Source organism: Nesoenas mayeri (genome assembly GCF_963082525.1).
Source record: "Nesoenas mayeri genome assembly, chromosome: 30".
In the NCBI taxonomy this organism is placed as follows: Eukaryota; Metazoa; Chordata; class Aves; order Columbiformes; family Columbidae; genus Nesoenas; species Nesoenas mayeri.
In genome coordinates, this window is record NC_137564.1 from 1629306 (window position 1) to 1657076 (window position 27771).

Sequence of the window (27771 nt, forward strand, 5' to 3'; positions counted from 1 at the left end):
GGGCCGCAGGCACACGGGGGTGGGAACCAGCCCCCCCTCCCGGCCCCTCCCCCCCAGCAAAGGCACGTGTCCCCCCCGGGTTTTGGGGCTCCCGGGGGGTCTCTACCCCCCCCCCCACCCGCCCGCAGGTCGCACTGTCCACAATTCAAAAATAAAACATCCAGAAAAGGCAGAACTGGGATCGGCAGGAGAGCGGCCCCGGGGGCTCAGGCGTCCGGCGCCGGGGGGGCCGCGGGGGCCCCGGGCCGCTGGCACCGGGAGTGTCCCCCCGCGGGCGCCGCCGTGTCCCCGGGGGGGTGTCGGCAGCGCGGGACCCCGGGGGGGCCGGCGGGGGGGCGGCGGCGCGGGGGGAGCGGGGGGGCGGCGGGGGGGGGCGGCGGCTCCTGGGGCGGCTTTTGGGGGGTGACGTGGGGGAACCAGCCGCGCAGCATCGGCTCCACCTGCAGCAGCGTCCCCAGGCACCGCGCTCTGCGGGAGAAACACCCGTCAGACTGGCACCCCCGGCACCCCCTGTGACCACGCCCCGGCACCCCCGTGTCACCCCCTGTCACCGCCCCCCGGCACCCCCTGTCACCCCCTGTCACCGCCCCCCGTCACCCCCGTGTCACCCCCTGTGACCACGCCCCGGCACCCCCGTGTCACCTCCTGTCACCGCCCCCCGGCACCCCCTGTCACCCCCTGTCACCGCCCCCCGTCACCCCCGTGCCGGGGACAGGGGGACGCCCCATAGGGGTCGGTTCCTGGGGCCACTCACCCCATCTCCGGGTTCTGCAGGACGCCGATGATGCGCTGCAGCCGGTCCATGGCCACGCTCTGCTGGAAGCTGCTGAGCCCTGGGGGACCCCAAAGCGTGTGAAGCCTCTTTGGGGTGCGGGGGTGGGGGGGAGGGAAGGGGGGGTCTGGGGGGGTCGCACCCACCTCTGTCGTATCGCCCCCGTTTCAGCCCGTCCAGCAGCTCCGCCAGGGGGCGGATGAACCCGCGGAGCTCCCGGCACTGCGGGGGAGGAGGAAGGTTTGGGGGGGTTCGTGTGTCCCCCACGGCTCCAGGTGGGGAAACTGAGGCGCATTTTTAGGGGATTAAGTGCCGCCCCCCCCCCCGGGGTGATTTTCCATTTTGCTGCCAAAAACTCACTTTTTGGGCAAACAGAAGGTCGGCGTCGCTGGGGGGGGCGTCTCGCCCGTCCCCCTTCCGGGGCCGCTTCCCGCCCCGGGGTGACGGGGGCGAGTCGGGGGGGGCTCCGTCCGGCCGCCCCGGCCGCTTGCGGGTCCGCGGGGCTCTGGGGGGGCTGCGGGAGGGGCCCCCCGGGCTGGGGGGGCTGCGGGAGCCGCACGAGCAGGCGCGGGGCCGGGACTCCATGGGTTCAGCTCCTGCGGGGCCACCACCCGGCCTGGGGGGGAAAAGTGGGGAAATTAGGGGAAAACTGGGATCTCCGCCCCCCCTTCCCCCGTGGCGCGGGGGGGGCAGGAACCCACCGGGCACCGGGACCCCGTACCCGGCCCCGCCCCCCCCGTGTCCCACCTGCTCCCGGCGGCGGCGCTGCCGGCGTCCCCGTCCCGGTGCCGGTGTCTCTGTGCTGGCGCCTCCGTCGCTGTCCCGGTGCCTGTCCCGGTTCCTGTCCCGGTGTCCCGGTTCCTGTCCCGGTGTCCCCGTCCCCGTTCCCGTCCCGCTCTCCGGTCCCGGTTCCGCCCCGGCTGCCGCTGCCCCACGCGGACACGTGTGCGGCCGCACGTGCCTCCCGCTGGGCCCCGCCCCCCCGCCGCCCATTGGCCGCCGCGCCCCCGGCAGAGGGCGGAGGTTCCGGGCCCCGCCCCGCCCCTTGGCCCCCGTTGGCTCGCGCGGAGCCGGCGCTGCCCAACGCGGTCCTCGCCCCGCGCTGATTGGCTGAGAGCGGCGGGGCCGCGGCCACGCCCACCTATGTGGCCACACGGGGCTCCGCGCGGGGGGAGGTAGGGAGATCTGGCCACGCCCCCGCCGCACGACCGGGCCACGAGGAGCCCCGCCCCGTCGCAAGCCGCCCAATCAGCAGCGGCCTCGGCCGCGCGTCACGGCCAATGAGGAGCAGCGACCTCGCGGGGGCGCCGTTACATAACGCTAGCGCGTGGGGCCCCACGTGGGGGGCGGGGCGCGCGGCCGGGTGATGTCACCCGGCACGCTCGCGGGGCGGGGCGTCCTGGGCAGCTCTCCCCCCCCAGTGAGGGCGGGGCCTGGGGAGCAAAGGGGGCGTGGCTGGAAAAGGAGGCGGGGCTGGGAAAGGGATCCGCCCCCAGGGCACCCCAAGTCTCCAGCCCACACCCCCCCCTCAGCCCCCCCAGAGCCCCCCAAGACCCCCAATCCCCCGCCCCCCAGCCCCCACCCCAGCCCCAAATCCCCTGCCCCGCGCCCTCCCCCACGGCCCCCCCGCCCCTCCCCGTCCCCCCGGGGGGTATTTAAGGGCCAGTTCCCAGGGCGCCCCCCCCGCCATGCTGCGCACCCTCCTGCTGCTGGGGGGCCTGGTGCCCGCCCTGCCCGCCGGTGAGTGACCCCGGGGACGGCGCGGGGGGCACCCGCTCCCCAGGACCCCCTCAAACCTCCGCTCCCCCTTTGCAGGTCCCCACTGGGAGTACGAGGGTGAGTGGGGCCCCCCCACCCACGGACCCCCCCCAACACAGAACCCACCATGCCGCTCCCGGACACCTGGGTCCCCCCAAACGGGAGGGGGAGGGATAGGTGACACCCCCCATGCCCCCCACCCACTGGCACCCGGGTCCCCCCAAATGGGAGGGGTGGGATGGGTGACCCCTCGCTCCCGGACACCTGGGTCCCCCAAATAGGAAAGAGGTGGATGGGTGACAACCCCCACATGCCTCCCCCGGACGCCTGGGTCCCCTAAGATGGGGGGTGGATCAGATGGATGATACCCCCCCCATGACCCCCACCCCACTCCCGGACGCCTGGGTCCCCCCAAAATAGAATGGAGATGGATGGGTGCAGCCCCCCATCCCCGGACGCCTGGGTCCCCAAGATGGGTGGGTTGGATAGGTTTCCCCTCCGTCCCTGGACGCCTGGGTCCCCAAGACAGAAAAGCTGGATGGGTGGCACCCCCATTCCCCCCGTCCCCGGACGCCTGGGTCCCCAAGACAGAAAGGCTGGATGGGTGGCACCCCCATTCCCCCCGTCCCCGGACGCCTGGGTCCCCCTTGCTCCAATGGGCCCATTGTCCCATTTTATATAAAAGTCTCGCTCCGGTTGCCAAATCCAATTAAAATCCGGCCAAATCCCAGTTAAGTCCCATCCCGGGGACCCCATGGGCCCTCCCACGGGATCAGCTTTGTCCCCGCTCCCCCGGCCGGAACAAATGTCCCCATTGCGGCGGGAATGTCACCCGTGTCCTCGTTTTGGGGGAAACGGGGGCAGTTTGGGTCACAGGTAAAGCAAAGCGGCACCCACCGTGCTGGGGGGTCCGCCCGGACGCCTGGGTCCCCCCCGGACGCCTGGGTCCCTCCAGGTCCCCATGGGCAGCAGCACTGGGCCACCCAGGGCCACCCGGCGTGCGGGGGACAAGCCCAGTCGCCCATCGATATCCGGACGGGGGGGGCACGACCGGACCCCTCGCTGCCCCCCATCCGCGCCGTGGGGCAGCCCGAGACCCCCACCCTGACCCTCCGCAACAACGGGCACACCGGTGAGCGCGGGGGGGACATAACACGGGGGGGACACGGTGGGGGGGACACGGGGACTCAGTGTCCCCCCCGCAGCCATGCTGGCGCTGCCCCCCTCCCTGCGCATCCAGGGGCTGCCCCACAGCTTCGCGGCCGCCCAGCTCCACTTCCACTGGGGGGGCACTGGGAGCACTGGGGGGGCTGAGCACCTGCTGGATGGGCACCGAGCCCCCGCTGAGGTACGGGGGGGGTAAAATGGGGGGGAATGGGGTGGGAAATGGGGCTGGGGGGAAAATGAGGTGGGAATGGGGCTGGGGGGGCAATGAGGTGGGAAATAGGACAGGGAGGAATTGGGTGGGAAATGAGACTGGGAGAGGGAATTGCGAGGAAATGGAGGGGGAAATGGGTGTTAGAAAAGGGGAACGGGTGCGGGAAATGGGTCTGGGTGCCGGAATTGGGTGCAGGGAACTGGCAAAGAAAGGGGTTTGGGTGCAGGAAACAGGCAGGGAAATGGGGCTGGGGGTGGGAAATGGGGGCAGGAAGGGGAAATGGAGGTGGGAAATGGCACAGAAAGGGGAAACAGGTGGGAAACAGAGGCAGGAATAGCTGGGGGGGGAAGCGGGGACAGAAACGGGTCCAGATGCGGCGGAAGGTGCCGGGATGGCGGGGATGGGGGGCGACTGGGGGTGTCCCCATGAGGCGGGGGTGTCCCTGTGCGATGGGGTGTCCCCATGGGGTGGGGGTGTCCCCATGGGGCGGGGGTGTCCCCGCAGATGCACGTGGTTCACTACGACGCGGATGTGTACACGGACGCGGGGGAGGCGCAGCACCACGCCGGGGGCCTGGCCGTGCTCGGCGTCCTCCTGGAGGTGTGTGCACCCCAAAATACCCCCCCGACCCGGGTGCATCCCCCCCATGCTGACCCTTTCCCCCCCAGGTGGGTGCTGACCCCCACCCCGCCTACGACAACGTCCTGCGGCACCTGGGGAGCATCCGCTACGCGGGTGAGCGACGGGCGCGCGAGCGAGAAACCGGGGGAGACGGCGAGGGGGGGACGCCCCAAATCTCCCCCCTGCTCCCCCCAAACGTGTCCCCCCCCAGGGCAGAGCGCGGCCATCCCGTCCTTCAGCATCGCGGCGCTGCTGCCCCCCCGCCTGGACCTGTTTTACCGCTACAACGGGTCCCTCACCACCCCCCCCTGCTACCAGAGCGTCCTCTGGACCGTGTTCCAGCAGCCTGTCCACATCAGCCGGGCACAGGTGGGACTGCTGGGGGTCAAACCCCCCCATTTTGGGGTCACAGCCCATTTTTGGGGGGTGAGGATGAGGAGGGGCACCCTCAGCCTGTCCCCCCGTTTCAGCTGGAGCAGCTCCAGGGAGCCCTTTACGCCACGACGGCGGCCGAACCCCAACCCCGGCGCTTGGTGGATAATTTTCGGGCGCCCCAGGAGCTCAACCAGCGCCTGGTGCTGTCGTCCCTCCCCAGGGGTGAGAATTGCCTTGGGGAGGTGGAAAGGGCCCCCCCACATCCGTAAAATGGCTCCTGGAGTCCTGGTTGCATATTGAGCCCCTGCTTTTCTCTTGCAGGACCCCAAGGGTATTCGACAGGTACAGCCCTGGGGGGTCGGGATGGGACTGGGGGGGTCTGAGAGGGCTTGGGGGGGTTCGCCCCCCCTCGCTGTGCCCCCCCGAGCCCTCTGGGGCGTCACCCGCAGGTGAAATCGTCACCATCGTCTTGGGCGCCGTCGCCGGCTGCATCGGCCTCCTCCTCATCAGCCACTTTGTGGCCAAGAGGATGCGGTGAGAGACGCCCCCCCACCCCAAAGTCTGCGTCTGGCCCCCCAGGGGTCTGTTACCTCTGCCTGGGGTCTGTCCCCACCCCCAGGGGTCTGTCGCCCCACCCAGCTCGGCCCTTTCCCCGCAGAGCCAGGAGGACCCATGACCACGACGTCGTCTTCAAAGCCTCTTCCCGCCGCACCCCCACGGACGACACCCCCCGCCCTTGAACCTGAACCCCCCCGGGCTGGGCTGTGAGGGACCCCCCGCTGCCCCCCTCACAGTGCCGCTGGCTCCTGCCCCCACCCCACTGCAAATAAAGCCCCTTCCCCACCCCACGGCGCAGGGGCCTCACGGCTGGGGGTGGGAACAGGGCAACCCCCAAAGCTTGAGAGGGGCCAGGAGGGTGCAGAGCAAAATGGGGGGGACCGACCCCTCTCCCCCCACTACAGGAAAGGCCTCAGCGCCGTGGTGCCCATCGCTCTATTAAAAGGGGTTTTACTCAATCCAAAAAATAATAATTTACACAGAGTGCCCCAGGCAGCAGGCGGGAGCAGAACGGGGGGCAGGGCCGAGCCCCCCACCCCGAGAGCGTCACCCTGAGCGGAGCAGAACGGGGGGGCAGGGCCGAGCCCCCCACTCCGAGAGCGTCACCCTGAGCAGAGCGGGGCTGCGGTGGGGGGGACGCGAGGGGAGGGGGGTCCTGCCCCACACCCCCGGGGGACAACCCCAACAGGAGCCGCTAGCGAGGGACCCGCGGGGCCGGACCCCAAAACGTGGGATGGGGACACGGGAGGAAAACGTCCCCCGGGTCACCACGTGTCCCCGGGTCACGGGGGGCAGCGGTGTCACCTGGGGCAGCGGTGTCACCAGGGTCACCGTGGCACTTGGGTCTGGCGGCCGCTCAGTCCTCGCAGGGCACCCGCAGCGCCGAGTACGTCATCACTCTGCTGTCGTCCTCCTGCTTGCCTGGGGAGCACGAAGGAAAGGGGGGGTCAGCAGGGCTGGTTTGGGGGTAGGGGGGTGTTTGGGGGTGCGCAGGAGCACCCCTCCGCTCAACAGAAAGTGAGAGGGGTACACAAGACCCGTCCTGCAGCTCCGGGTCCCCCCGCACCCATGTGCACCCCCCAACAGCTCAAAGGGGACACACCCCCCCGCGTCCCCCCTTACAGGAGAGGCACTTGAGGAGGCTGCGGAAGGACCCCCCCGCGGTGACGAAGGCCCAGAGGCCGGTGCAGAGGGTGATGATGAAGATGGGGCCCAGGCTGGCCGCGTAGCGCGGGTTCAGGAACGTCTGGGGGGGAAAAGCCACGTTAGGAATGTCACATGCCCCCCAAACCACTGCGGGGGGGGAAGCGTTTAAGCCTGGCTTAAACTCCTGCTTAGTGCCAGGAGGTGCCTGAAAGAGACGTGACTCGCCCCATGGCTCCCAGGCCGGGATTTAGGGGTCTCTGCAATCCGTTCCCCCCACACTGGGTGACAGGAACGGCTGCGGTGACGTTGGGGACAGGTTTTGGTGACAGTTGGCGTCCAACTCACCAGCCCTGAGGTGAGGAGGTGACTGGCGACCACCAGCCCCAGGCAGCCGTAGCGCCGCTTCTCGCAGGCGTCGAAGAAAATCACCCCCCAGAAGGTGTGGAGCAGGACCAGCGCCATGGTGAGGAACGCTGCGGGGACGCGGGGCGGCAAACAGCGTCCACATCATCCGCTCAACCGCCACCCAGCGCCGGCGCCAACCGCGGCCCCACGACCTCGTCACCCCTCCAGGATGGCGACTCCAGCACTGCCCTGGGCAGCCTGTTCCAACACCCACATCCCTTTGGGGAGAAATCACCCCAAATTTCCACCCTCAACCTCCCCCGGGGCAACTTGAGGCCGTTTCCTTCGTTGTCGCGTGGGAGGAGGCGCAAACCCCGTCCCGCGGCCTCACCCGACGTGATGAAATAATACGGGGAGTCCCCGTGGATGCCGACGGTGCCTGGCCCGATGGAGTCGGCCAGGATGTTGATGACGGAGAAGACGCCGCTGATGATGCCGAAGGACAAACCCGAGACTGCGGAGGGAGACGGGAGTGACCGGAGGCACCGCGGCCACACCGCCAGCCCCAAATCCCATTGTTTTACTTGGAAAAGAGAGTTAAAATTGAGCCCAACTGTTAATACCGGCACTAAACACGTCCCTGAGAACCTCGTCTGTCCAACCCCCCAGGGATGGCGACTCCAGCACTGCCCTGGGCAGCCTGTTCCAACAGCCACAGCCCTTTGGGGAGCAATCACCCCACATTTGGAATCCCAGGCTCACCGTACGCCATCTGCCGCAGGGAGATGGGCGACCGCCCGTCCTCGCTGATGGTCGCCAGCCCTTCGTCCGCCTTCCTGCTCCGGGGGGAGAGAAAACACGAGCGGCTTGTTCAGAACAGACGGGGATAATGATAAAGGGAAGAATACTTTATAAGGCATAAAAGCTCATCAACTTGGATAATTTTTTTTAAAGGTACAGAAGCACGTAAACTTGAAGAATAATTTTTTAAAAGCGCATAGAAGTCCAAAGATCGTGCAAAACTGGAAAGAGGTTTTTGGAAAGGAACGTGGGGCTGGAGACGGAAGAGCCAAACTGGGATCCAGCCCTGGGGATTCAGACACCAGGAGGTTTGTCAGTCCTAAGAGATTTGTCTTAAGATCCATAGGAATCCTTGGCTTAATATCCATAGGAATCCTTGGCTTAAAATCTATAGCAAAGCCTGGCTTAAAATCCATAGGAATCCTTGTCTTAGAATCCATAGGAATCTTTGGCTTAGAATCCATAGCAAAGCTTGGCTTAAAATCCATAGGAATCCTTGGCTTAATATCCATAGGAATCCTTGGCTTAATATCCATAGGAATCCTTGGCTTAAAATCCATAGCAAAGCTTAGCTTAAAATCCATAGGAATCCTTGGCTTAAAATCCATAGGAATCCTTGGTTTAAAATGCATAGCAAAGCCGGCTTAAAATCACCTGCAAACCTTTGCGCACGGGAATAAACGAGGGTTTGTTGTAAGCCGCCCTTACTTGAGCAGCTTGAAGTAGGCGAAGCGGAAGAGCTCCTGCAGCAGCACGGAGACGGCGGCGCCGAAGCCGAGCAGCGCGCGCTGCAGCGCGGCGTCCCCGCGGTCGCTGAGCCGCACCGACACGAACCACACCAGGGACGCCAGCAGCAGCGACACCAGCCAGAAGAACGCCCTGCGCACGAGAAACACCCAGATCAGGGGAGGGGGCGGCGACCGGGCAAGGGCTCCGACCCCCCCGAGACCATCCTTGTCCCCCAATGTTTTCTGACCACGCAACTGCCCCTAAAAGCCGCCCCAGAGGCTCCAAAGGCCCCTCAGACCCCGCAAAGGGCCCTCAGAGCCCCCAAATTCCCCTCACACACTCCCCAAAGGGCACTCAGAGCCCCCAAATTCCTCTCATACACCCCCCAAAGGGCCCTCAGAGCCCCCAAATTCCCCTCATACACCCCCCAAAGGGCCCTCAGAGCCCCCAAATTCCTCTCATACACCCCCCAAAGGGCCCTCAGAGCCCCCAAATTGCCCTCATACACCCCCCAAAGGGCACTCAGAGCCCCCAAATTCCTCTCATACACCCCCCAAAGGGCACTCAGAGCCCCCAAATTCCCCTCATACACCCCCCAAAGGGCACTCAGAGCCCCCAAATTCCTCTCATACACCCCCCAAAGGGCACTCAGAGCCCCCAAATTCCCCTCATACACCCCCCAAAGGCACTCAGAGCCCCCAAATTCCCCTCATACACCCCCCAAAGGGCACTCAGAGCCCCCAAATTCCTCTCATACACCCCCCAAAGGGCCCTCAGAGCCCCCAAATTCCCCTCATACACCCCCCAAAGGGCACTCAGAGCCCCCAAATTCCCCTCATACACCCCCCAAAGGGCCCTCAGAGCCCCCAAATTCCCCTCATACACCCCCCAAAGGCACTCAGAGTCCCCAAACTCCCCTCAGATCCCCCTAAAAGGCTCCTCAGGGGCTCAAATTCTCCTCAGAGCCCCCAAAGCCCCTCAGAACCCCAAGTTCTCCTCAGACCTCCCAGAGGCCACTCAGACACCCCCAAATTCCCTTCAGACCCCCCCAAACTCTCCTCAGGCTCCTCCAAAGGTCTCTCAGACCCCCAGAGGCTTCTCAGACCTCCAAATTCTCCTCAGACCCCCCAGAGGCTTCTCAGACCCCCAAATTCTCCTCAGACCCCCATATTCACCTCAGGGCCCCCAGAGGTCACTCAGATCCCCCCAAATTCCCTTCAGCTCCCCCCAAAAGGCTCCTCAGACCACCAAATTCCCCTCAGAGCCCCAAATTCCCCTCAGACTCCTCAAATTCTCCTCAGAGCCTCCAATTCCCCTCAGGTCCCTCCAAAGGCCTCTCAGACCCCCCAGAGGCCACCCAGCTCCCCCAAGCCCCCCTCGGCCCCCGCGCTCACCCCGCCACCAGCACGATGACCCGCAGCGGCTCCTTGGCCACCGTGAGCAGCACCAGCGCGATCGCGGGCCCGAAGGCGATGCCGGTGCAGCCGAAGAACACGGCGGCCGCCATGGCGGGGCGGGGGCCGCCGGGGGGCGGGGCCGCCAGGGGGCGGGGCTCACCGGAAGCCGCGGGGCGGGGCCGCGGGGCGGGGCCGCGGGCAGCGCCCCCTGGCGGCGCGGAGGCCGCGCTGGGCTAGGGTGGGGCGGCTCCACATTCCCATCTCCATCTCGATTTCAGTTTATTCCGTGGCAATTTTTACCTCCGTTTCTTCGTTCCGCTTCAATTTTTAGTTTATTTCATTTCAATGCTTAGTTTAGTTTATTTCTATTTGTTTCTTCGTTTCATTTTTTATTTCATTCCAGTTTAGTTTATTTCACCTTTATTTTAGTTTATCCCATTTCATTTTTAGCTCAGTTTCATTCATTTATACCTTATTTCATTTCCTCTTTACTTCAGCTTCTTTATTACGTTTCAACTCCATTTCAGTTTATTTCATTTTAGCCTAGTTTATCTCAATTTTTATTTATGTCACTTCATTTCATCTTCATGTGTCTATTTTTCAGAGTTACTGCTCCAACCCGCCTTTCTCTTCACTCCCCAGGATCTCAGTCTGTAACTCCAGCAGCACAAGAGCAGAAAGCTCCATTTAGAGCAGAAACCGCCCGAATTGCTCAGCGGACCCTCCCGGGGGGAACAGCAGATTTGGGGGTGTCCTGCGTGCACCTCGCGGGGGCAGCACGGCCGGAGGAGCCGCCCCCCCCCCGCAGCACCGGCCATTGTCTGCGGAGACAATCAAAAACCCGCTCACCACCCGCCGCTCCGATTCGGCTTTTGATTCCCCCCCAGTTTCGCTTCCGCCGCTGAGCCGGGAAATGAGCTCAACCTGCGCCCAGCCCCCCGCGTGTCAGACGCCACGGAACTACAGACACTGCAGTAGTTTTTCTTTTAAGTGCGTCAACTTGAAGGAGAAATTTGTAGAAGTGCGTAAAAGTACAAAATCGGAAAGAGGTTTTGGGAGAGGAACGTGGGGCTGGAGACGGAAAAGCCAAACTGGGAAACCCCTTGGGATTCAGACACCGGGAGGTTTGTCTGTCCTGAGAGGTTTGGCTCAAAATCCATAGGAATCCTTGGCTTAATACCCATAGGAATCCCCATCTTAAAATCCATAGGAATCTTTGGCTTAATACCCATAGGAATCCTTGGCTTAAAATCCATAGGAATTCCCATCTTAAAATCCATAGGAATCCTTGGCTAAAAATCCATAGGAATCCCCATTTTAAAATCCATAGGAATCCTTGACTTAATATGCATAGGAATCCCCATCTTAAAATCCATAGGAATCTTTGGCTTAATATCCATAGAAATTCTTGGCTTAATATCCATAGGAATCCCCATCTTAAAATCCATAGGAATCCTTGGCTTAATATCCATAGGAATCCTTGGCTTAAAATCCACAGGAATCCTTGACTTAATATCCATAGGAATCCTTGGCTTAAAATCCATAGGAATCCCCTTCTTAAAATCCATAGGAATCCTTGACTTAATATCCATAGGAATCCCCATCTTAAAATCCATAGCAATCCTTAGCTTAAAATCAATAGCAAAGCTTGGCTTAAAATCACTAGAAACCCTTGCCTTAAAATCCCTTGGGATCCCTGGTTTAAAACCAACAGCAAAGCTGGGTTTAAAACCCCCAGCGCAAGGCTGGAGAAGCCCGTGCTTTATTCCTTCCCCCCACGGTTTATCCCCCTCACTGTGGTTTATCCCCCCCACCCCGGTTTATCCGCCCCCGCCCGCAGCCCGTGCCCCCCTTTAGTCCCGGCTTAGCGCAGCTGTTTGTCATTAAACTCCCGCTTCCGTTTCCCAGCGGCTGAGGGAACTTGGCGGCCCCGTCCCGCAGGGCCGGGACCCGGGGGGCACAAAACCCAGAAATGTGGGGCTGGGAACTGGTTTTTAAGACACAGAGAAGGCGCCTGGATGGCGAACGACTGGGGCTGCACCTGGCAAGTCAACCTCTGGCCAGGTAAACCTCCCTTCTATCTCAAAACGAAGCTCCTCTCTTTAAGCCGGGTCTTGCTTAGGCTCGGTTTGCCCAGCCCCCAGATCCCAGTGTCACACACACACCACTTGGGAGAACAAACTGTCTTGGGTGAAATGTCCAGTTTTCCACCCCAAAAATGGATTTATATCGTTGTGCGAGCTGCTCTGGAACTGGTTTTACCCCAGTTTAGTCCCGCCTAATGTACCTCCTGCTTCTTCCACTTCCCAGTCCACACCAGTTGCCACCAGCATCACGTCACCTTTCCGGTGTTGGGTTTTCCCACAAAGCGGAACAGTCGGAGTTTCTTCTGTTTCTCTTCCCAGAAACATCTTCTGGAGTCATTTTGGGAGAAAAGAGGAAAACGAGCAGGTGAAGTTGAGATGCACCCAAAGCAGCGCCCGCGCTCCTAAACCCGCCCGCCCGGGGGCTCCATCCGCTCCAAAGCGATAAGAAATAGCGAATAACCCATAACCCGCCCGCCCGGAGGACGCGCTGTTAACAACTCGCATTTACTCCCTTACAATCAAAACCATTCGCGGGACTGAACCCTCCCCGGGGAACCAACTTCCCAAGGTTCGCAACGAAAGGGTCGGGAAATCAGCCCCCGCGCAGCGAGCGACCGTCCCGACGCCGCGTCCGTCCGTCTGTCCGTCCGCAGCAGCAGAATCGCGGTGCGCCCGGCCCTCCCGCAGGCATTTCCTGCCCGCGGCGCTCCGGCCGCACCATGACCGGCTCCTTCATCGCGCTCCTCTTGCTCCTGCGGGTGTTACCGGGTAAGTACGCTCCTCTGGTTTGCTTCTTTGCTTTTTCCCGGCTCGTAATGCCGTTTAATTGCCCGTCGAGGGTCGATTCTGCTGCGACGCTGCGCAGGGGCCGGAGCCTGCGAATCTCGGGGTGTTCGCGGGGACACTGGGGAGCGAAAGGAAAATGTGATGCAATTAGTAAAAGTGACGGGAAAGTGCATTTTGGGGGAATAGAGAGAGAATATAGGCTGTGTTTGGAGAATATAGGCTGGGGAATACAGGGTGTTTGGAGAGAATATAGAGAGAATATAGAGAGAATATAGAGAGAATATAGAGAGAATATAGAGAGAATATAGAGAGAATATAGAGAGAATATAGAGAGAATATAGAGAGAATATAGAGAGAATATAGAGAGAATATAGAGAGAATATAGAGAGAATATAGGCTGGGGAATACAGCGTGTTTGGGGAGAATATAGAGAGAATATAGGCTGGGGAATACAGGGTGTTTGGGGAGAATATAGAGAGAATATAGGCTGGGGAATACAGGGTGTTTGGGGAGAATATAGAGAGAATATAGGCTGGGGAATACGGGTTGTTTGTGGAGAATATAGCCAAGAATATAGAGTGTGTGTGCAGAACCCAGGCTGGGGACTAAAGTGTGTTTCTGGAGAATATAACCAAGAACATAGAGTGTGTGTGGAGCCTGAAGTGTGGTTTTGGGTTCTAAAGTGTGGTTTTGGAGGATCAAGCCTATTTTTGCAGGACCCAGGCTGTGCTCAGACAATGCGATCTGATAATGAACGCTTCCCATCTCGCACGCACAATCATTCACGATACGCAGCTGGGAGTGATTAAGGGAGACCCAGGCAAGGGATAAATAGAGCAGACTAAAGTAAACAGGATTTCCTGGAGTACGAGGTGGGCGCTTGGGGTAACTCCGGGAGGAAAGCCCCGCAGCTGCCTAATTACCCTGCAGTTCGTTAGGGCCGCACACACCGCGAAGGGGGTTCGGAGGGGTCGGGGTTTCCAGCTGCTTCCCCGCAGTATTTTTCTTAGCGCGGCTCCAGCGAAAATAAACGGGGAGGAACGTTCCCAGCGAAGCGGCGGAGGCGGCGCCGGAGCGTGGGAAGGGCCGAGCGCCTCCCCGCTTTGGGCTCCATCGCCCCAGGAGCTCGGGGGGCGCCGGGACGCAGCGGATCCCACGCTCGGCGGGTGCTGAGGTCGCGAGCTGGGGCGCCGGTTTGGGGCCATTTCCAGAGGTTTGGGACGCGGAGAAATGGTGAAAAGCTTGAGAGCCGCTACCTGGATCCACCGCTGGCCCTGAGCACAATTAACAGCATCGTTAGTGTTAGTGAGAGCACAACTTCGAATATTAAGACTATCATTAATATTCTATTTATATATGAGCACATAAGAACACATATAAGCATTAAAAAGTATCTTCTACTATGACTATTATCTTATTATTATGACTACCATCTTATCATTACAACTACCATCTTATCATGACAACTACCATCTTATACTGACGACTCTCTTATTGTATAAGCCACAAATATGCAATTATTATAACAGTGATATCCCCAATTATTAAGCTGCTTTATAAGGGCCTGAAAGGAAGAGCACCCGTCTGCGCTTGGAAAAGGGAAGCGAGCGACTTGACGTGATTTATCCATCCACAAACCTATTTATAGCGACCCCAGGGAACCAAATTGTCCTTCCGAGCCGTTTTGTTTGTGCGTTTGCAGGGGCGGCCGAGGCTGAGGACGAGGAGGAGATCACCGAGTTCCTGTACAACTACGCCTCGCACTTCGGTCAGAAATTCTGCCTTGTTTTCCGCCCTTTCCCGCGAGTGCGATGGAATACGCGGGGTCAGAAATGGTGCTTTGCCCATCACGAGCGATGCGGAGGCGCCGAAAACCGCTGAGGTTTCAGCTGGGAGGAAAAGGAGGAGATGAAGGGGCTGCCCAGGGCCTCCCGACATCGGAGCTTTGCAGGAATACCTGTTCAATTAAACCGGGATAAACGATGAGGGGTTGAACTGGCTCCGTGCGGCTGGTTCCAGGGCGCCCAGGCCAAGCAGCGGTTAATTAACCGAGTTATTGGGATTAATCTGAATTATGTTGGTTATTCAGAGGGGAAACGCCATCTGGTAATAATGTCACCATGTAAGGAAATCTGTCCCCTCATACCGCCTAGGTCCGGCCGCTATAAACTCAGCGATGCTCGGAGCAGGGTGGTGCAAAACACGAGCAAGGTTAAAAGCAGCATTAAAAGGTGTTTTTCTGCCCCCAGGGTTCTTGTGATTGTCTGAAGTCACCTCTTGTCGAGGGAAAAATAACTATTGAGATGCACGAAGGGCAGAGCAGCCCTGGGAGATGCTCCTGGGCAGAGACGCGCTTTGATTTCCGCCCAGTAAAGGTTCCCGCACGTGGCCCCACCTCTACAATGCAGTTTCCAACCTCTAGAATCAACACTGGGTCTTAATTGATAGTAATAGAATAGCTTGAGTGGGTTCGATGCCTCGTTGTACTCGATACTCACGCAGACTCATCAGGACAACGCTCTAATTGCAGGTGATTACTTGTACGCAACGGTAGAATATTACTCGGACAACACCACGTTAATACCCACCATGTATCCCGACGAGGTGAGTCCTTTTCTTCCCATTTCCCAACAAACGGGGCCCATGGCACAAATAACCGGAGATAAATGGTCAGCGCGGAGCCGGGGGGCCGGGGCTGGATTTCGGGGCGCTGACAGCGGGCGGTTTGCTGCTGGGTTCGCAGGAGCTGCAGGAGTCGCTGGGGCCGTCCCTGCGCTGCCACGTCCCGCTCCTCGTCCTGCTCGCCCTCCTGCGCCTGCTGCTCTGACCCCCAAAGGTACGGCACCGCGGACCCCAAAGGTACGGCACCGCGGACCCCAACACCCGCCTCCGGATCAATTCCTGCCCCGCGGCTTTGCAAAGTCACTGAAACGCCGTTCAACCCCGCTGGGGACAACCAGCGCAGCTTCACGTTGCTAACGACCCAAAAAAGGGTATTTTGGCAAAGCACCCAAGGGTGCTTTGACCCTTTCAGCTCAGCCCCAGGCGCCTTCGCTGCTCAAAGCCCCAAATCCCTTCCTTTCCAGCTCTCTGGCCCCCCAGGTGCACCCAAATCGCACAGTGCAGCTGGACACACAATGGGAGGACGTGGCAGCCGCTTCCTCACCTTTTCCCCTGGTTACGGAGCCGGGCGCAGCGAGCGGAACAGAGCGCGGTCACCGCGCTGGCAGCGCCGCCGGGACCTCACGGCCCCGCTGTCCAACCCACGGCGGCGACAGAAACGTCGAGCGAGCGCCGAGGAGCTTCGGAATGACTCGGTCCCTTCCCATTTCCTACGATTCTGTTGTAAATATGAACTCCTGCCAATAAAATAAACACCTCACTAACACTCAGTGCTCGGTGTCTGGCATGACGCCGCAGCCCCGGCCCCGAACCGCCCGCTTGTGCCTCGGAGGGCGCTCAGACCTCCCGGGATAAGCTGCTTGGGCACAAAGAGGATTTCCCTCTGGTCCTGCAAACCTGCCCCAGCCAAGAAGGTCCCTCAAGGTCCCTGGTGTTTCCTTAGCAAATCCTTTGGAGAAATCGACTGTGCTGCTCGTGCCCTCAGGGTTCACAACCTTCTTTTTTAGGGTGAGGATGGTGTTTTGGGGAAGGACACTTGATTTTGGGCAGGTTTAACCCATTCCTGACGAGGGTTGGGACCCGCCTGCCTTTACCATTTACAGTTATTGCCCGCGTGTCCCGGTGCGTCCATCAACACCAACCTCACCTCAGGTCTTAAAGCCCCGACACGGGCACGTGAACCGTTTCCACCAGCAACACACGGAGCAACCGGATCCAACTCAAACCAAATCAAAGGGCAGAATTCTCCTTTCATTCCTTAACTCTCCCGCTTTCTCTGCGGCCTCAGAGCAGCGAAGGGACTCGGGGTCACATCCTCCCGCAGCTCCATTGATTCCTCGGTGTGTGTTTTTAAGCATTTCCAGATGAGCTGCCAGATAAATCCAGATTTTGGACCTTAGAACCTCGGGCAGCATCTCAACACATCCCCTCAGCAACCTCTCCCTTGCTTTTCCTCCATCCGTGGGCGACTTCGCATTCGAGACCCCCTAAAATAAACCAAACCACCTTCCAGACCAAATATGGCCTGGATTGGGTGTTTCTGAGCCCATTTTTAACCCCTTCTCAAGTAACCAGAGCACCAGCTGAACCCTCATGTTCGCTCCTCAAACAGGAAATATTTGCTCCGCTGGGTTTACACGAAGTTGAACAGACCAACAGATTCGCATGTCGCTGCTTTTTTGTTCTGCCACCGAGTTGCCAAAATCTCCGGCTGTTTATGTCTCCCGGTTACAACAATTAACGTATAAATATTTAGAACTGCTTGTCTCGGAGGGGCCATCGCTGCGCTCAGCACCGGGGGCGCGTGATTCAGCGGCCGACGAGCAGCATCTTCCAGGAGCTGAGCTTTAAATAAATAAGCAAATATCATTGAGCTTTAAACAGAAGTTTTCCATGTTTCCAGATGTATATAAACCGTACACAGCTCCAAATTAAAGAATTACGCAGTTGCACGGCTGTTTGCTCCTGTATCTACATCCCGCGATATATCTGCAAAGCTGGTTTTGTGCATATTAACGTAAAATAATGCAAACTAACAGCAAGGACGGCACCTTTGTAGAAGCCCAGACCCAGCAGGTTCTGCTTTGGTGTCACGTCCCCCCTGCACATTTCCACATCGGAGGAGTTTTTACATCATCTCATTGTGGCTCTTTGGCGATTTTGACCGCAGGGCCGGGGAACCATTGGCGAGGAGGCGCAACCAGGGCCGCGGCAGCAGCGGAACGCGGAGCAGAGCGCCCGGCGCGGCGCTGCTGGTTGCGGTGAGCTCGGCTCCGCTCCGCTGAGCTGCACACGCGGGGACGCGCCAGAGCGGCTCCGCCACACAGGCCGGGCTGGGCAGCGCCTGCCTCAGCGTCCCCTTTGCCTGCAGGAGAGGGTGGAACCCCCGGCGTGCAACCCGCCACCTACACCCACGCAGCCAGGCGTGCAGAGCCCCGCATGCAAAAACTTGCCTGCGGTTCCCCGTGCAGGAAAACTCGGTGCAAAGTCCCAGCGTGTGGGGTCAACACTCGCTGTGCACCTCTGCTTGCAGCCCTGCATGCGAAACCCCTCCTGCAAGATCCCCCGTGTAACCCCCGCCTGCAAACCGCTGCATGGAGCGAACACCCCGCCAGGACACGCAGGGGCCCACGCAGCCCCCCCGCGCAGCAGCGGACGCAACATCCCCCCGCAGGGGGGAGCGGGGAGCGCAAACCTCGCGAGCAGCTCACAGCGCCGCGACTGGACACGCGAAGCGCCCCCCGCAGCCCCGCCGGACAGGGGACACAGCGTGGAACCCGCCCCCGGAAGCGCCGCGGCCTCCCCGGTGTAACCGGCCCCGCAGCCCCCGCCCCACGCACGCGTGCAAAGCGCCACGCGCAAAATGCCGCCTCCCCGCGCGCCCGGCCGCGCCGCGCGCAGCCCCACGCGAGACCGCCCCGCCACCACGTGCTCCGGCGCGCCGCTCCCGCCAGCCCCCGCGCGCGCGAAAACACAAACCCCGCCCTCCCCGCGCTTTTTTCCCCGCCTTTAAACGGCCGCGCCGCCGGACGGGCAGCGCGGTCAGCCAATGGCGCGGCGCCCCCCGCGGCGCGGCGGGACCAATGAGAAGGGCGGTGGCGCGGAGGAAGCCCCGCCCCGGGGCGGGGGCGTGGCGCTGGGAGGGGGCGCCATGCGCCATGTCATGGAGGTTCAGTGTGCGAGCGGCCATTGACGGGGCCGGAGCTGCGTGCGGAGCGGGGCGGCGGCGGCTGCCCGCGGCGTTCCCCTCCCCACTCCCGCCTCTGCCTCCCGGCCGCGGCCGCCCCCGCCACTCCGCGGCCGGTCACCCGCTCGCCCTCCCTCGCTAGTGCGGCGCCGCGGGAGGAGGGGGGGGAGCGATGGAGATGAAGAAGCGCATCATCCTGGAGTTGCGGAACCGGGCCCCCGAGAAGGTGAGGGGCGGCGGGGCGGCGGGCCGCGCTCCCGCCCCCGCACGGCCGAGGCTCGGCCGCCTCAGGCCAGGCGGGCCCGGCGGCGCCGCCGAATCTGGGTCAAGCGTGGCGCAGGAGCCCCGCGGGGCGCGGGCGGAAGCGGCGGCCCCGGAGCGGCGGGACCCGCGTTCCCCCCTCCGCTTCCCGCCAACTTCCCGCCGCGGGGTCCCCCCTGGGCCCCCCCCCCAACCCCCCCGCGAAGTTGGGCCGGGGGGCGCGGGCGGGTCCCCAACCCGCACCCGCCGTTAATCCCGCGCCGCCAACTTGCGAGTAAACAGGTCACGAGCGCGCCCTCCACCCTGCCCTCCTGTTTTTCTTTAATTATTACATTTACGTAATTATTATTCTTTCTCCGCTCCTTCCCGCCGGGTGCGCGATGGGGAGACCCGGGGGGTCCCACCACAAACCCAAACCCCACCCCCAGATTAACCCGCGTCCCTCTGCCACCAACTTCCCGTTCCTTCGGAAAAATACTAAAAAAAAAAACCAAACCCCCAAAACCTGGAAATTTGGGAGCTCACGTGCGCGCCCCCCCCCCCCGGAGCCCCACTCGTGTTTCTGGGCTTGTATTGGGCTCGGTGAGAAGAGCAAAGATAACAAACAAGCACAAACCAGCGGCTGGAGTGGAGTCTGGACACGTTGCTGTCGCTTGGGGGTCACTGGGCCGGTAGGGGCGTGTTTTTGGGGGAAAAAGTGCCTAAAGCGGTGCATTTCCCCAAAGGTACCAGCGCGTGTGTCGCTGGTACCTGAGCGGCCTCTGGCGAAGCTCTGAACACCTGGAACTCGGGGCTTGTTTGGAGCTGCGTTTTCTGCTAAAAAACCATAAAAACCAGCGGGATTTGACTCAGGGCTGGGAAATTGGGCCCCTCGGAGGCTTCTTAAAACGTTCTTATTTAAAAGTGCCTGGTCGCTTCGTTAGCGGCCTCGCTAACGAGTGGTATGTTCCGCTGGAGATAAAATAATTCAGATGAATCGGGTGCTCTTGTTACCACTTGTCAAAGTACGCGACCTGGATCGATCATCTCGCCCTTTTCGTGGCTTTGGCACGAGGGAGTTATTTAATTTGGCTTTAATTAACCTGCACAAGTCGCTCCTGGAGCCGGAGGGTTTGGGGTTCGGGCAGAACGGGACGGTTTGGAGCTGCACCATTAAATTATTAGAGTTTTAGGAACAAACGAGCGGTTCGCTTGCGTTCGAGGGGCTGAAGTGTCGGCGAGCAGAGTTCGGGCTGAGTGGTGCCGGACGCTCAGGGCAACCAGAAGCCGTTGCGTTTCTTAATTTCAATAGGCGGGTGTCAGTGATTTTGGACCACAAGTCCGGCCTAAATTTACACCCAGCAGCTCTTTGCCGGTCGCCGAGTCGGTTCAGCGGGGCCGTGGAGTTTGGGGCTGGTGGGGCTGACGAGCGGTTTGTGTCCCGTTGGAAGGTGACGGAGCTGGTGCTGGACAACTGCCGCTCCAGCAACGGCGAGATCGAGGGGCTGAGCGACTCCTTCAAAGAGCTGGAGTTCCTCAGCATGGCCAACGTGGAGCTCACGTCGCTGGCCAAGCTCCCCACGCTCAGCAAGCTCCGAAAGGTACAGCATCCGTTGCCTTTAGTTGCTTCATTTACCATCTCAAATTGCCTTGGGTATCTCCAGTTAATTACGGCCAAGTGGGGCTTGGCCAACAGCTCCTAGGCCAATAAATGCTGATCCTAACTTAAAATCGAAGTAGCAAACCCACAAAGTTTGAAAGAATACTTAATAATTCTCAAAGTAAAAGTAACTTTATGGCAGGCGAAGCTCAATGCGATGAGCGCTCCTTGACTTGTGGGACTGTTTGGATTCGTGTTGAAACTTTGTGATTAAACTCTTGGGTTAAAGAGCGAGCGGTTCGAAATGACACAGTTTGGTTCCGATGGTAAAAAGCCAAGTGTTTAATGGTTTAATTGATTAATGTTTTTCTGTGTGATAGTTGGAATTGAGCGACAACGTCATTTCGGGAGGGCTTGAGGTCCTGGCGGAGCGATGTCCAAATCTCACCTATCTCAACCTTAGCGGCAACAAAATCAAAGATCTCGGCACTGTGGAAGCTCTTGTGAGTACAAATCGAAACTTTCAGTTCGTTAAATACTATCTTTTCAATCAAGAATTAAGGAATTTAATGTTTCTTGCAATGGAATGGTGCAAAGAGCTGGAGGGGCTGGGCGCGAGTGGGTCTGCCAAGCGGTGAAGCGGGTAGCGCGGCCCTTTGGGTTTGTCGCTATTGTGGCTGGTCCTGGCGGGATTAATTAAATGTGGCGGTGATTAGTGCTGGTCCCTATGGATGTGCCGCTGTCCAGCTCCCTCTGTTCGGAGCGGGACGGGCTGAGGACGTTTTGGAGCTTCTGCTTCGTCTTGGAAATAAAAGCCAAGTTGTTTCACTCCCGTTTTTCTAGCTGATCGGGGCTTTTTAGGACTTAGGCTGCAGATTTTTAAAAGTGCTCGTAAAGATTCTCCATCTACTTTAATGGTGTTTGAACCCAGAATTAAAGCAGGGACAGCGCTTTAGAGGAGCAGGGTTTCGATCTGGCCAGGCCAGGCGGGCGGCTCGTTCTGGACGTGGGTAAAGTCTGAAAGGTGAGAGAAAAACTCACTGGATTGTTGAGAAATGGTGCTTGGAAATCTGCCCTCGCAAGGTGCCGTAGCAAAATGAGTCCAACTGTTGAGCGATGGTGGCCATGATTGCCCAAATAAACAGCAAACGACCCCAAAACCGTGGTCTGGGGCGCCGAGGGTGCGTTGGGTGCGCCAAAGTGCCATCGGTTGTTGTTGCAAACAGCGGCAGGTGGGAGTTGTGGGGAGCGAACCGCTGCAGAGACAGGGGATGGGACGAACCCCATCTGCGGTTAATAACGGCACCGGGGCTGGACCGCGCTGGAACCTCAAGTGCCGCAATCAGGAAATAGGGGGCAAAAACCTCTTTTGGGTTTATTTTCAGCAAAATCTCAAGAACTTGAAGAGCCTTGACCTGTTCAACTGTGAGATCACGAACCTGGAGGATTACAGGGACAGCATCTTCGAGCTGCTGCAGCAGATCACCTACCTGGACGGCTTCGATCAGGAGGACAACGAGGCGCCCGACTCGGAAGATGATGACGATGAGGGTAAAAAACTGGCTACAAGTTCTAGAACTACTGAGTGGTACAAAGCGAGGGGCCAGACACGTGATTTGGGGTGAAAAACTGTAATTTGACTGGTTTTCGTAAGGGCTTTGCTGCCAAGTACTCAGACACATCCCACTTTGGGGCCTGTTTCAAAGACCACAGTGAAAGCCAGAGTCTATACTTGGAATGTGAAAATAAACCCAGTATTTAAAAGTAGATTAATAGGTTATTAACTTGAAAACGAATTAAGGTGCTGAATCACCTTGTCATTTCTTGTAATTCGCTTAACTGAAAGTGATGAGATGCTCCAGACACTGATGTGAAATGGGAGAGAATCTCTTTGGAGCTGTAGGTGTTTCATAGTGACTAGCGAGTGATTAAATAACAGGAAAACGCGATATGGTAAGTTAGTTTTCAATAGTTTAGGGTTTGATTCTATGGAAAAGCTCTTTCCCTTCCGCTAGGCGCATTTGCGGCTCCCTCGCAGGCATTCGCGTGCGGAGCTGTGCAGGCAGGATCGGTGCCTGCAGCGGGTCATGTGCAAACATCGGGGCCTTTCTTCAGGGAAATGGATTGAAATAAATATTTAACTTGATTAAAATCACGCTCGTTACCCACATGCTGCCTGCATTAAAAATGGAGAGAAGCGTTCCAGCCGGAGCGAGCCGGGGTGCAAACTTGTGTGAGGAGGAATTAACCCACCTTAACTTGTAGCCTCTAAGTGTGTCCGTCGTTCCAGAAGGAGACGAAGACGACGAGGATGAGGATGACGATGAAGCTGGGCCTCCTGGGGAGTACGAAGAGGAAGATGATGAAGACGACGGCGGCTCCGATTTGGGGGAGGGAGAAGAGGAGGAGGAAGTTGGTCTTTCCTACCTGATGAAGGAAGAGATTCAGGTAAAGTTTGCCAAATAGAGCAAATCCAAGAAACCAGGAGAAACCACCCGCAGATTTGGTGTTACTCTCCAGGTTCCCTTTAACCCCAGTGCTTCCCGGGGCAGAACGGCGAAGCCGCTTTGTTCTTGGAGCATATGGAGCCGTTCTCCCCAGCGCTGTGAAACTACCTGTAACTTAGCAGTATGTGAAGGTCAGAAAGAGATCTAGTCTGGCGCTGCTCTGGATTTTCAAAGCGAAAGTCACGTACTGTTCTAATCGCGATGAGTGAATCCAGCGCGGTGTTTTCCTCCCGTGTTCGAAGGGCCAGTGCCGGCGGGGGCTCTGAGAGTTCACACTGTGCCCTGTTCCCTTTCCCCACGCGTGGATGTGACACAGTGGGCAGAGCTGCCTGTGTCCCCGCGGTGTGACGCGGTGCCCGTGGGGCAGAGGTCCTGCACCGCTCTTGAATTTCCCAGGGCTGCCCGTTGTCATTTGGTTTGTATCAGCTTTAAAAGAGGAAAAACCCCAACAACTCCATTCATTTGACATAGAAACAATTATTTTGTGAGGATATTAACAGTTCTTTCTCACCTTCCTTGGCCTTTAACACCAGTGGGTGAAAAGGAACACCAAAGGTGTGTGTTGCCTGTTGCTGTCGTGGCCTCTTCAGTTCATTTTGCAATTAAAAAGGAAATTAAAATACCGGCCCAGCTGATAACAGGACTGGGAGGTGACACGTGGGGCTGCCCGTCCTTGTAACAAGCAGCACGTGTGGGACGTGACCCCTGACCAGAGTTGGTGGCGTTTTTGGAGTTTCTGCTCAGGATCAGCTTGTCAGCAACACCTGATAAACAGCAACGGTAACGGTATCTCCCGGTTTTTGTCAAGGATGAAGATGACGACGATGACTACGTTGAAGAAGGAGGCGATGAGGAGGAGGAAGGTAAGTTCTCCAAATTATTGAAGTTGTGCTTGAAATTGAGTCTTTGCAAGTGTGGGCTGTGCAGTTTAACGGCATCAGTCGGGGTTTGGGCCGTTTCTGAGGGTACATGAAGTATTTTAGGCTCGGTTTAAGCAAGAGCTTGAGCAGGTCATCAGATAGCTGTGCAGCGCTTGGTATTTTTTGTCTCCTCGCTGGTCGAATAAAACCATGGAAGAAATGCCAGTTTTCAAAGTCTCCCGTTGAGGCAGTTTCTGAAGGGATAGTCCATCTCCTCCACAGGTTTCATTTCCCAACCTGGACAGGGACTCTCGTGTAGATTTTGCAGATGTTGTTTTTTGGCTTGAGGAGGAGCCCTGAGGAGCCCAGCTCCTGTCCCACGGCTCAGCTCGGGACTCTGGGCACATTTTTTGAAGGGTTGTAACTTACCCATTTCACAAATGACGGCTCCGAAGTCAGGCGCACAAAAGCTCACCCCCAAACCAGCGCGTGGTTCCCGCTGCCCTAAGGCACCGCGCAGCGGGTGTGCGTAACTGACGGGTCTTGGGAACTTAAAGTCCTGTTCCCAACTCTCCTTTAAGCTCCGCCGAGCAGCCAAGGGCTGTGTGAGCCCTGCGGCCCAGCTCCGTGTCTGTAGACTGCAGATAAAGCCCAGAGCGCCTCCCGGCCTGGGCCCCATCCCGCTGTGCGCCGGGCTGAGTGGAGCAGGGTTTGGACATGGATCCTGCGCTTGGAAAACCTGAAATTCTGCTGCTAATTGTTCACTTTTTACAAACATGGCCTTTGAATCTGTTCAGACAACAAAGCGGGGGGGCGGGATGGCTAATGAGGCAGGAAATGACTGCTGGAAAATCAATGTATTAGATTGGAGCAAATTGCATTTCGCGGTTCCACCACAAGAGCGCACAGTCCGCTGGCTCCACGGGGAGCGGTGCTGAGCACAAGCTCCAAGGTGTTAATGCGAGTTGCTGGTGTCGGTTGTTGGTCAGAGAACGGGGCCCTTTTCTCGGGGTATCCGCAGAAACCGCGGGTCTGGGCAGCGCGTCTGCAACTCCCGAAAAGTTCAGGAGAGATGAAAACGGGACCTCAAATACGTGTTAACAGGAACACTCTTTAATCAGTCAACTTCATCTTGACCTTTCCTGTATGGAACATCCCGTGCTCAGCTTGAACTTAGTTTAACATGGCCTGCGTGAGTTATTTAGTCTGTAAACGCGTCTTTTTCGAGCGCCGTAAGCAGCACAGAGCTGTTACAGCACCGCGCACGTCGGCTGCACACAAACAGCTGCCCCGGTGACGTTCTCTGAAGCAGAACGATGGTTTGCGATGTCTGAGCAGAACCTAACGAGATGTCTGGTCCCTCTTTCCTTAGCAGAGGGCGTGCGAGGGGAGAAGAGGAAACGAGAGCCCGAAGACGAAGGCGAGGAAGAGGAGGATTAATTTGGTAGAGACACCAGTAGGACCAGACTCTTCAGTTCCGAATACGCAATAGTGATTATGCAGATCTGTATGTCTCCATGTACCATAGATGTCCCTACAGAAGAGAATATGTTAACTTTTTATAGGAGAAGTGTGGTTTTACTATTCTTGCCCTTTTTATCATTCCAAATAAGATATAATAGCCTGGTAGTGAACCTGTATGTAGAAAACAATTCTCAGCCCTATAATCACTGAAGCCATTGTCAAGTTTTTCCCCCTAGACTTGGACTGGAGATGTTTAATTTTATACACACTTGCTGTGTTGGCCATCGTTAGCCCGGAGCTCAACACCCCTTCACCTGGGTTTAATATTGGGAATTTCCTTCAAGACTTTAAGATTTTTATACTTAGAAAGCTGAGCTCAACAATGCTATAGGGCAAATTGCAGTCTCTTTGGAACGGGACTCTAGTCTGAGCTTAGCAGGGATTCTATTTTAACTCACCAACTGGATGACACCTTTATTTCAGCCTTTGAAAACGTGACTCCTGTCATATTTTTCAAGTCTTCTGTCCCGTTTTGCGTGTTGCGTTGTAAAGTTACCTGGGTTTCCCTGCTCGTTCCGGTGGTGTTTGCTGGGATATCCACTAGATACCTTCAAGAAGGTATCTTGGCAAACTGAAAGGGTTGTAATCCTTCCATATAGTCACTGCAGGTATGAACAAAAGCAAATAATGTGTAGTTTTCAACCGTCTGGCTCCAAGTCTTGGTTAAACTTTGGCTCCCTTTGCTCTCGCGTTGTGGTTTTGGGAGTTCTGCAGCAATCATGGCGTTTGGCTGGAAAATCTCTGCGTTTCGGTGCAGAAGTTAACGGGTAACTCCTTAAGCACATTATTTTCCAAACAACCCCCTCACGCTTTTCCAGAATCACCGAAGGGGGAAAGATGACCAGAAGCTGCTCTTTCTTCGCAGGTCACCTTGTAAACTTTTTAAATCTGGTTGCAGGCAAAACATTGGAGTTCGTGTACAATACTAGTTCATAGTTTAGGGTTTTTTATACGGAATGGCTGCGGAAGCTTGTTCCATCACAAGTGCAGGAGATGCGCAGACGAGCCGTGTGTCCAGCAGCCCGATCGTGGCCAACGCGTCTCAATAATTGCACCCCAATGGATCCGTGTTTTCTGTTTGCGCCACTGCGAAACAAGTTCCAGCACCCAGCGCTCCTCTTGCGGTCCCGATTGGGGTTTAAAGCAGTTGTCTGGGTATCAAACTAATTGACATTGTTTCACGGTAGGTACTGAACCAAATATCACACACAGCTTTATTGGAGAGACTTATTTTTGTATCTCTTGGCTGACAATAGCTGCCATTAAACTGGGGAGACACCGGGGGGGAGAGGGGGGTTTCCTGGCCCGAAGGAAGAGCCGGTCACCTCCGGATGGGTTACCTGTGAATATCGAATAGGGATTTCACACACTAGCAGATTTAAACATGACTTCCAACTCTAAATCGAGGGTAGATACTGCAGGGTTGAAGTTCTGCAAAGCCCAGTTCCTTGTGCGTGTGTTTTTGGGTTATTTTTCCCCCAACTAGAGCCTTAACGGGTAGTTTCTCACGTAGTTGTAAAGCATCGCCAGCCGTTAGCGGCGCCCGAAGGAAACGGGTCGGGCAATCCTCGGAAATAACCGACTCCGTGGGCTTGCATTTGGTTTTTTAATGAATATCTGTAAAGACACTAGAGGTAAAACCACATCTGCAGCTGCAGCCTGAGCTCCCGTGTTTGTGTGTGAATACGGAGTGAACAGAAGCCGTAGGTAAGTGCAGTCCCATCGTGTGCGGGGCTCTGTTCGAGGCGCTTGCTTTGTGCTCAGCTTCAAGCTACAAAACTGTTTGCCCATCTTTTTGCTGTTTTTTTTTAGTCTCAGCAAGTGATCGAAACCTATTATTTATAAGCGTAAAGTACCTCGTTGTCAGGGTTGTCCTTAACGCTCTTTTCCTGATGCATATAAAATGAGTTTTAAATAGCAAACCACTCTATTTTGCTGGATTAAGGTGATTCGAGTGCTGGTCTTGAGCGAGTCCAGTTGCGACACTGGATGAGCGGATGGGACGGACCAGACTGAACCGGGCAGGGTGGGCAGAGCTTCCCTGGGACCCGCAGACTTAAACGCTTCCTAAGCCCGACCTGGCGGCCGCGGCTGCTCCGGCTCCAGCCCTGAGCCTCGCACAGAGCTTCGCTTCCTACGGAACTTCGTCTTTTCCTCAGCGTTACCATCTAAGTAGAGTCTCACATTTGTCAGCTTGGCATGCGATTAAACGGCGTTTTTTTAAACAAATGAGTGACGCGGAGCCTCCAGATTAACTTTTGAAACTTTTTTGCTTGGTGGGTGGTCTTTTCATGCAAATATGTAAGGGTGGGTTTTATATTTTGTAGAGGTTTTGTCCTATTTTAATGCTCTTTGTATGGCAGTATGTATATAGTGTGTTTCGGTTCCTTATCAAACTCTTTCCTTAAACTTTGGAGTAACTGATTTTGTGCAACCGTGTTTTGAATAAAGCCATGACAGTGTTAAATTAACGAGAAC

At 57.8% G+C, this 27771-nt stretch overlaps 4 protein-coding genes across 7 annotated transcripts; 2 read left to right on the top strand and 2 right to left on the bottom strand.

Annotated features, from left to right (window-relative positions):
* Positions 1–206: 206 nt before the first annotated feature.
* Positions 207–1654, bottom strand: CIART (circadian associated repressor of transcription; the record flags this gene model as incomplete). Its single annotated transcript, XM_080361122.1, has 5 exons — positions 1520–1654; positions 1133–1388; positions 919–994; positions 755–833; positions 207–468 (listed from the first exon to the last, which is right to left on the bottom strand). Exons 2-5 carry the CDS (start codon positions 1355–1357, stop codon positions 207–209), a joined length of 642 nt encoding a protein of 213 aa, XP_080217248.1. The 5' UTR covers positions 1358–1388; positions 1520–1654.
* Positions 1655–2460: 806 nt separating this feature from the next.
* Positions 2461–5644, top strand: CA14 (carbonic anhydrase 14; the record flags this gene model as incomplete). The annotated part of the gene is made up of 11 exons (XM_080361123.1): positions 2461–2512; positions 2588–2608; positions 3486–3662; positions 3736–3878; positions 4413–4508; positions 4577–4643; positions 4741–4898; positions 5000–5126; positions 5226–5246; positions 5354–5438; positions 5563–5644. 11 exons carry the CDS (start codon positions 2461–2463, stop codon positions 5642–5644), a joined length of 1029 nt encoding a protein of 342 aa, XP_080217249.1.
* A 251-nt stretch (positions 5645–5895) lies between these two features.
* On the bottom strand, positions 5896–10007 carry APH1A (aph-1 homolog A, gamma-secretase subunit). 2 transcript variants are annotated; one of them, XM_080361180.1, is made up of 7 exons: positions 9878–10007; positions 8463–8633; positions 7716–7789; positions 7345–7467; positions 6954–7081; positions 6585–6708; positions 5896–6383 (listed from the first exon to the last, which is right to left on the bottom strand). In XM_080361180.1, exons 1-7 carry the CDS (start codon positions 9988–9990, stop codon positions 6319–6321), a joined length of 798 nt encoding a protein of 265 aa, XP_080217306.1. In that variant the 5' UTR covers positions 9991–10007; the 3' UTR covers positions 5896–6318. The 2 variants fall into 2 exon arrangements, with proteins under 2 accessions (XP_080217306.1, XP_080217307.1); XM_080361181.1 differs by lacking the exon at positions 6954–7081.
* An 8503-nt stretch (positions 10008–18510) lies between these two features.
* Positions 18511–27233, top strand: ANP32E (acidic nuclear phosphoprotein 32 family member E). Of its 3 annotated transcripts, none has more exons than XM_080361229.1 (7): positions 18511–18788; positions 20254–20403; positions 20783–20905; positions 21788–21953; positions 22693–22850; positions 23718–23772; positions 25142–27233. In XM_080361229.1, the coding sequence occupies exons 1-7, from the start codon at positions 18735–18737 to the stop codon at positions 25207–25209; spliced, it is 774 nt and encodes a 257-aa protein (XP_080217355.1). In that variant the 5' UTR covers positions 18511–18734; the 3' UTR covers positions 25210–27233. The 3 variants fall into 3 exon arrangements, with proteins under 3 accessions (XP_080217355.1, XP_080217357.1, XP_080217356.1); XM_080361231.1 differs by having other exon boundaries at positions 25145–27233; XM_080361230.1 differs by having other exon boundaries at positions 22696–22850.
* Positions 27234–27771: the final 538 nt, after the last annotated feature.

What these genes read in the sequence shown, in the direction of transcription:
- APH1A (XM_080361180.1), bottom strand. Translation starts at nt 9,990, where the DNA reads ATGGCGGCCGCCGTGTTCTTCGGCTGCACCGGCATCGCCTTCGGGCCC. An exon ending in CCTGCGGCAGATGGCGTACG is followed by an intron (nt 7,468 to 7,715) that starts GTGAGCCTGGGA and finishes CTCCCTCCGCAG; the next exon opens with TCTCGGGTTTGTCCTTCGGC. An exon ending in ACCTCCTCACCTCAGGGCTG is followed by an intron (nt 6,709 to 6,953) that starts GTGAGTTGGACG and finishes TTTCCCCCCCAG; the next exon opens with ACGTTCCTGAACCCGCGCTA.
- ANP32E (XM_080361229.1), top strand. Translation starts at nt 18,735, where the DNA reads ATGGAGATGAAGAAGCGCATCATCCTGGAGTTGCGGAACCGGGCCCCC. An exon ending in TCGGCACTGTGGAAGCTCTT is followed by an intron (nt 20,906 to 21,787) that starts GTGAGTACAAAT and finishes GTTTATTTTCAG; the next exon opens with CAAAATCTCAAGAACTTGAA. An exon ending in GGAAGATGATGACGATGAGG is followed by an intron (nt 21,954 to 22,692) that starts GTAAAAAACTGG and finishes CCGTCGTTCCAG; the next exon opens with AAGGAGACGAAGACGACGAG.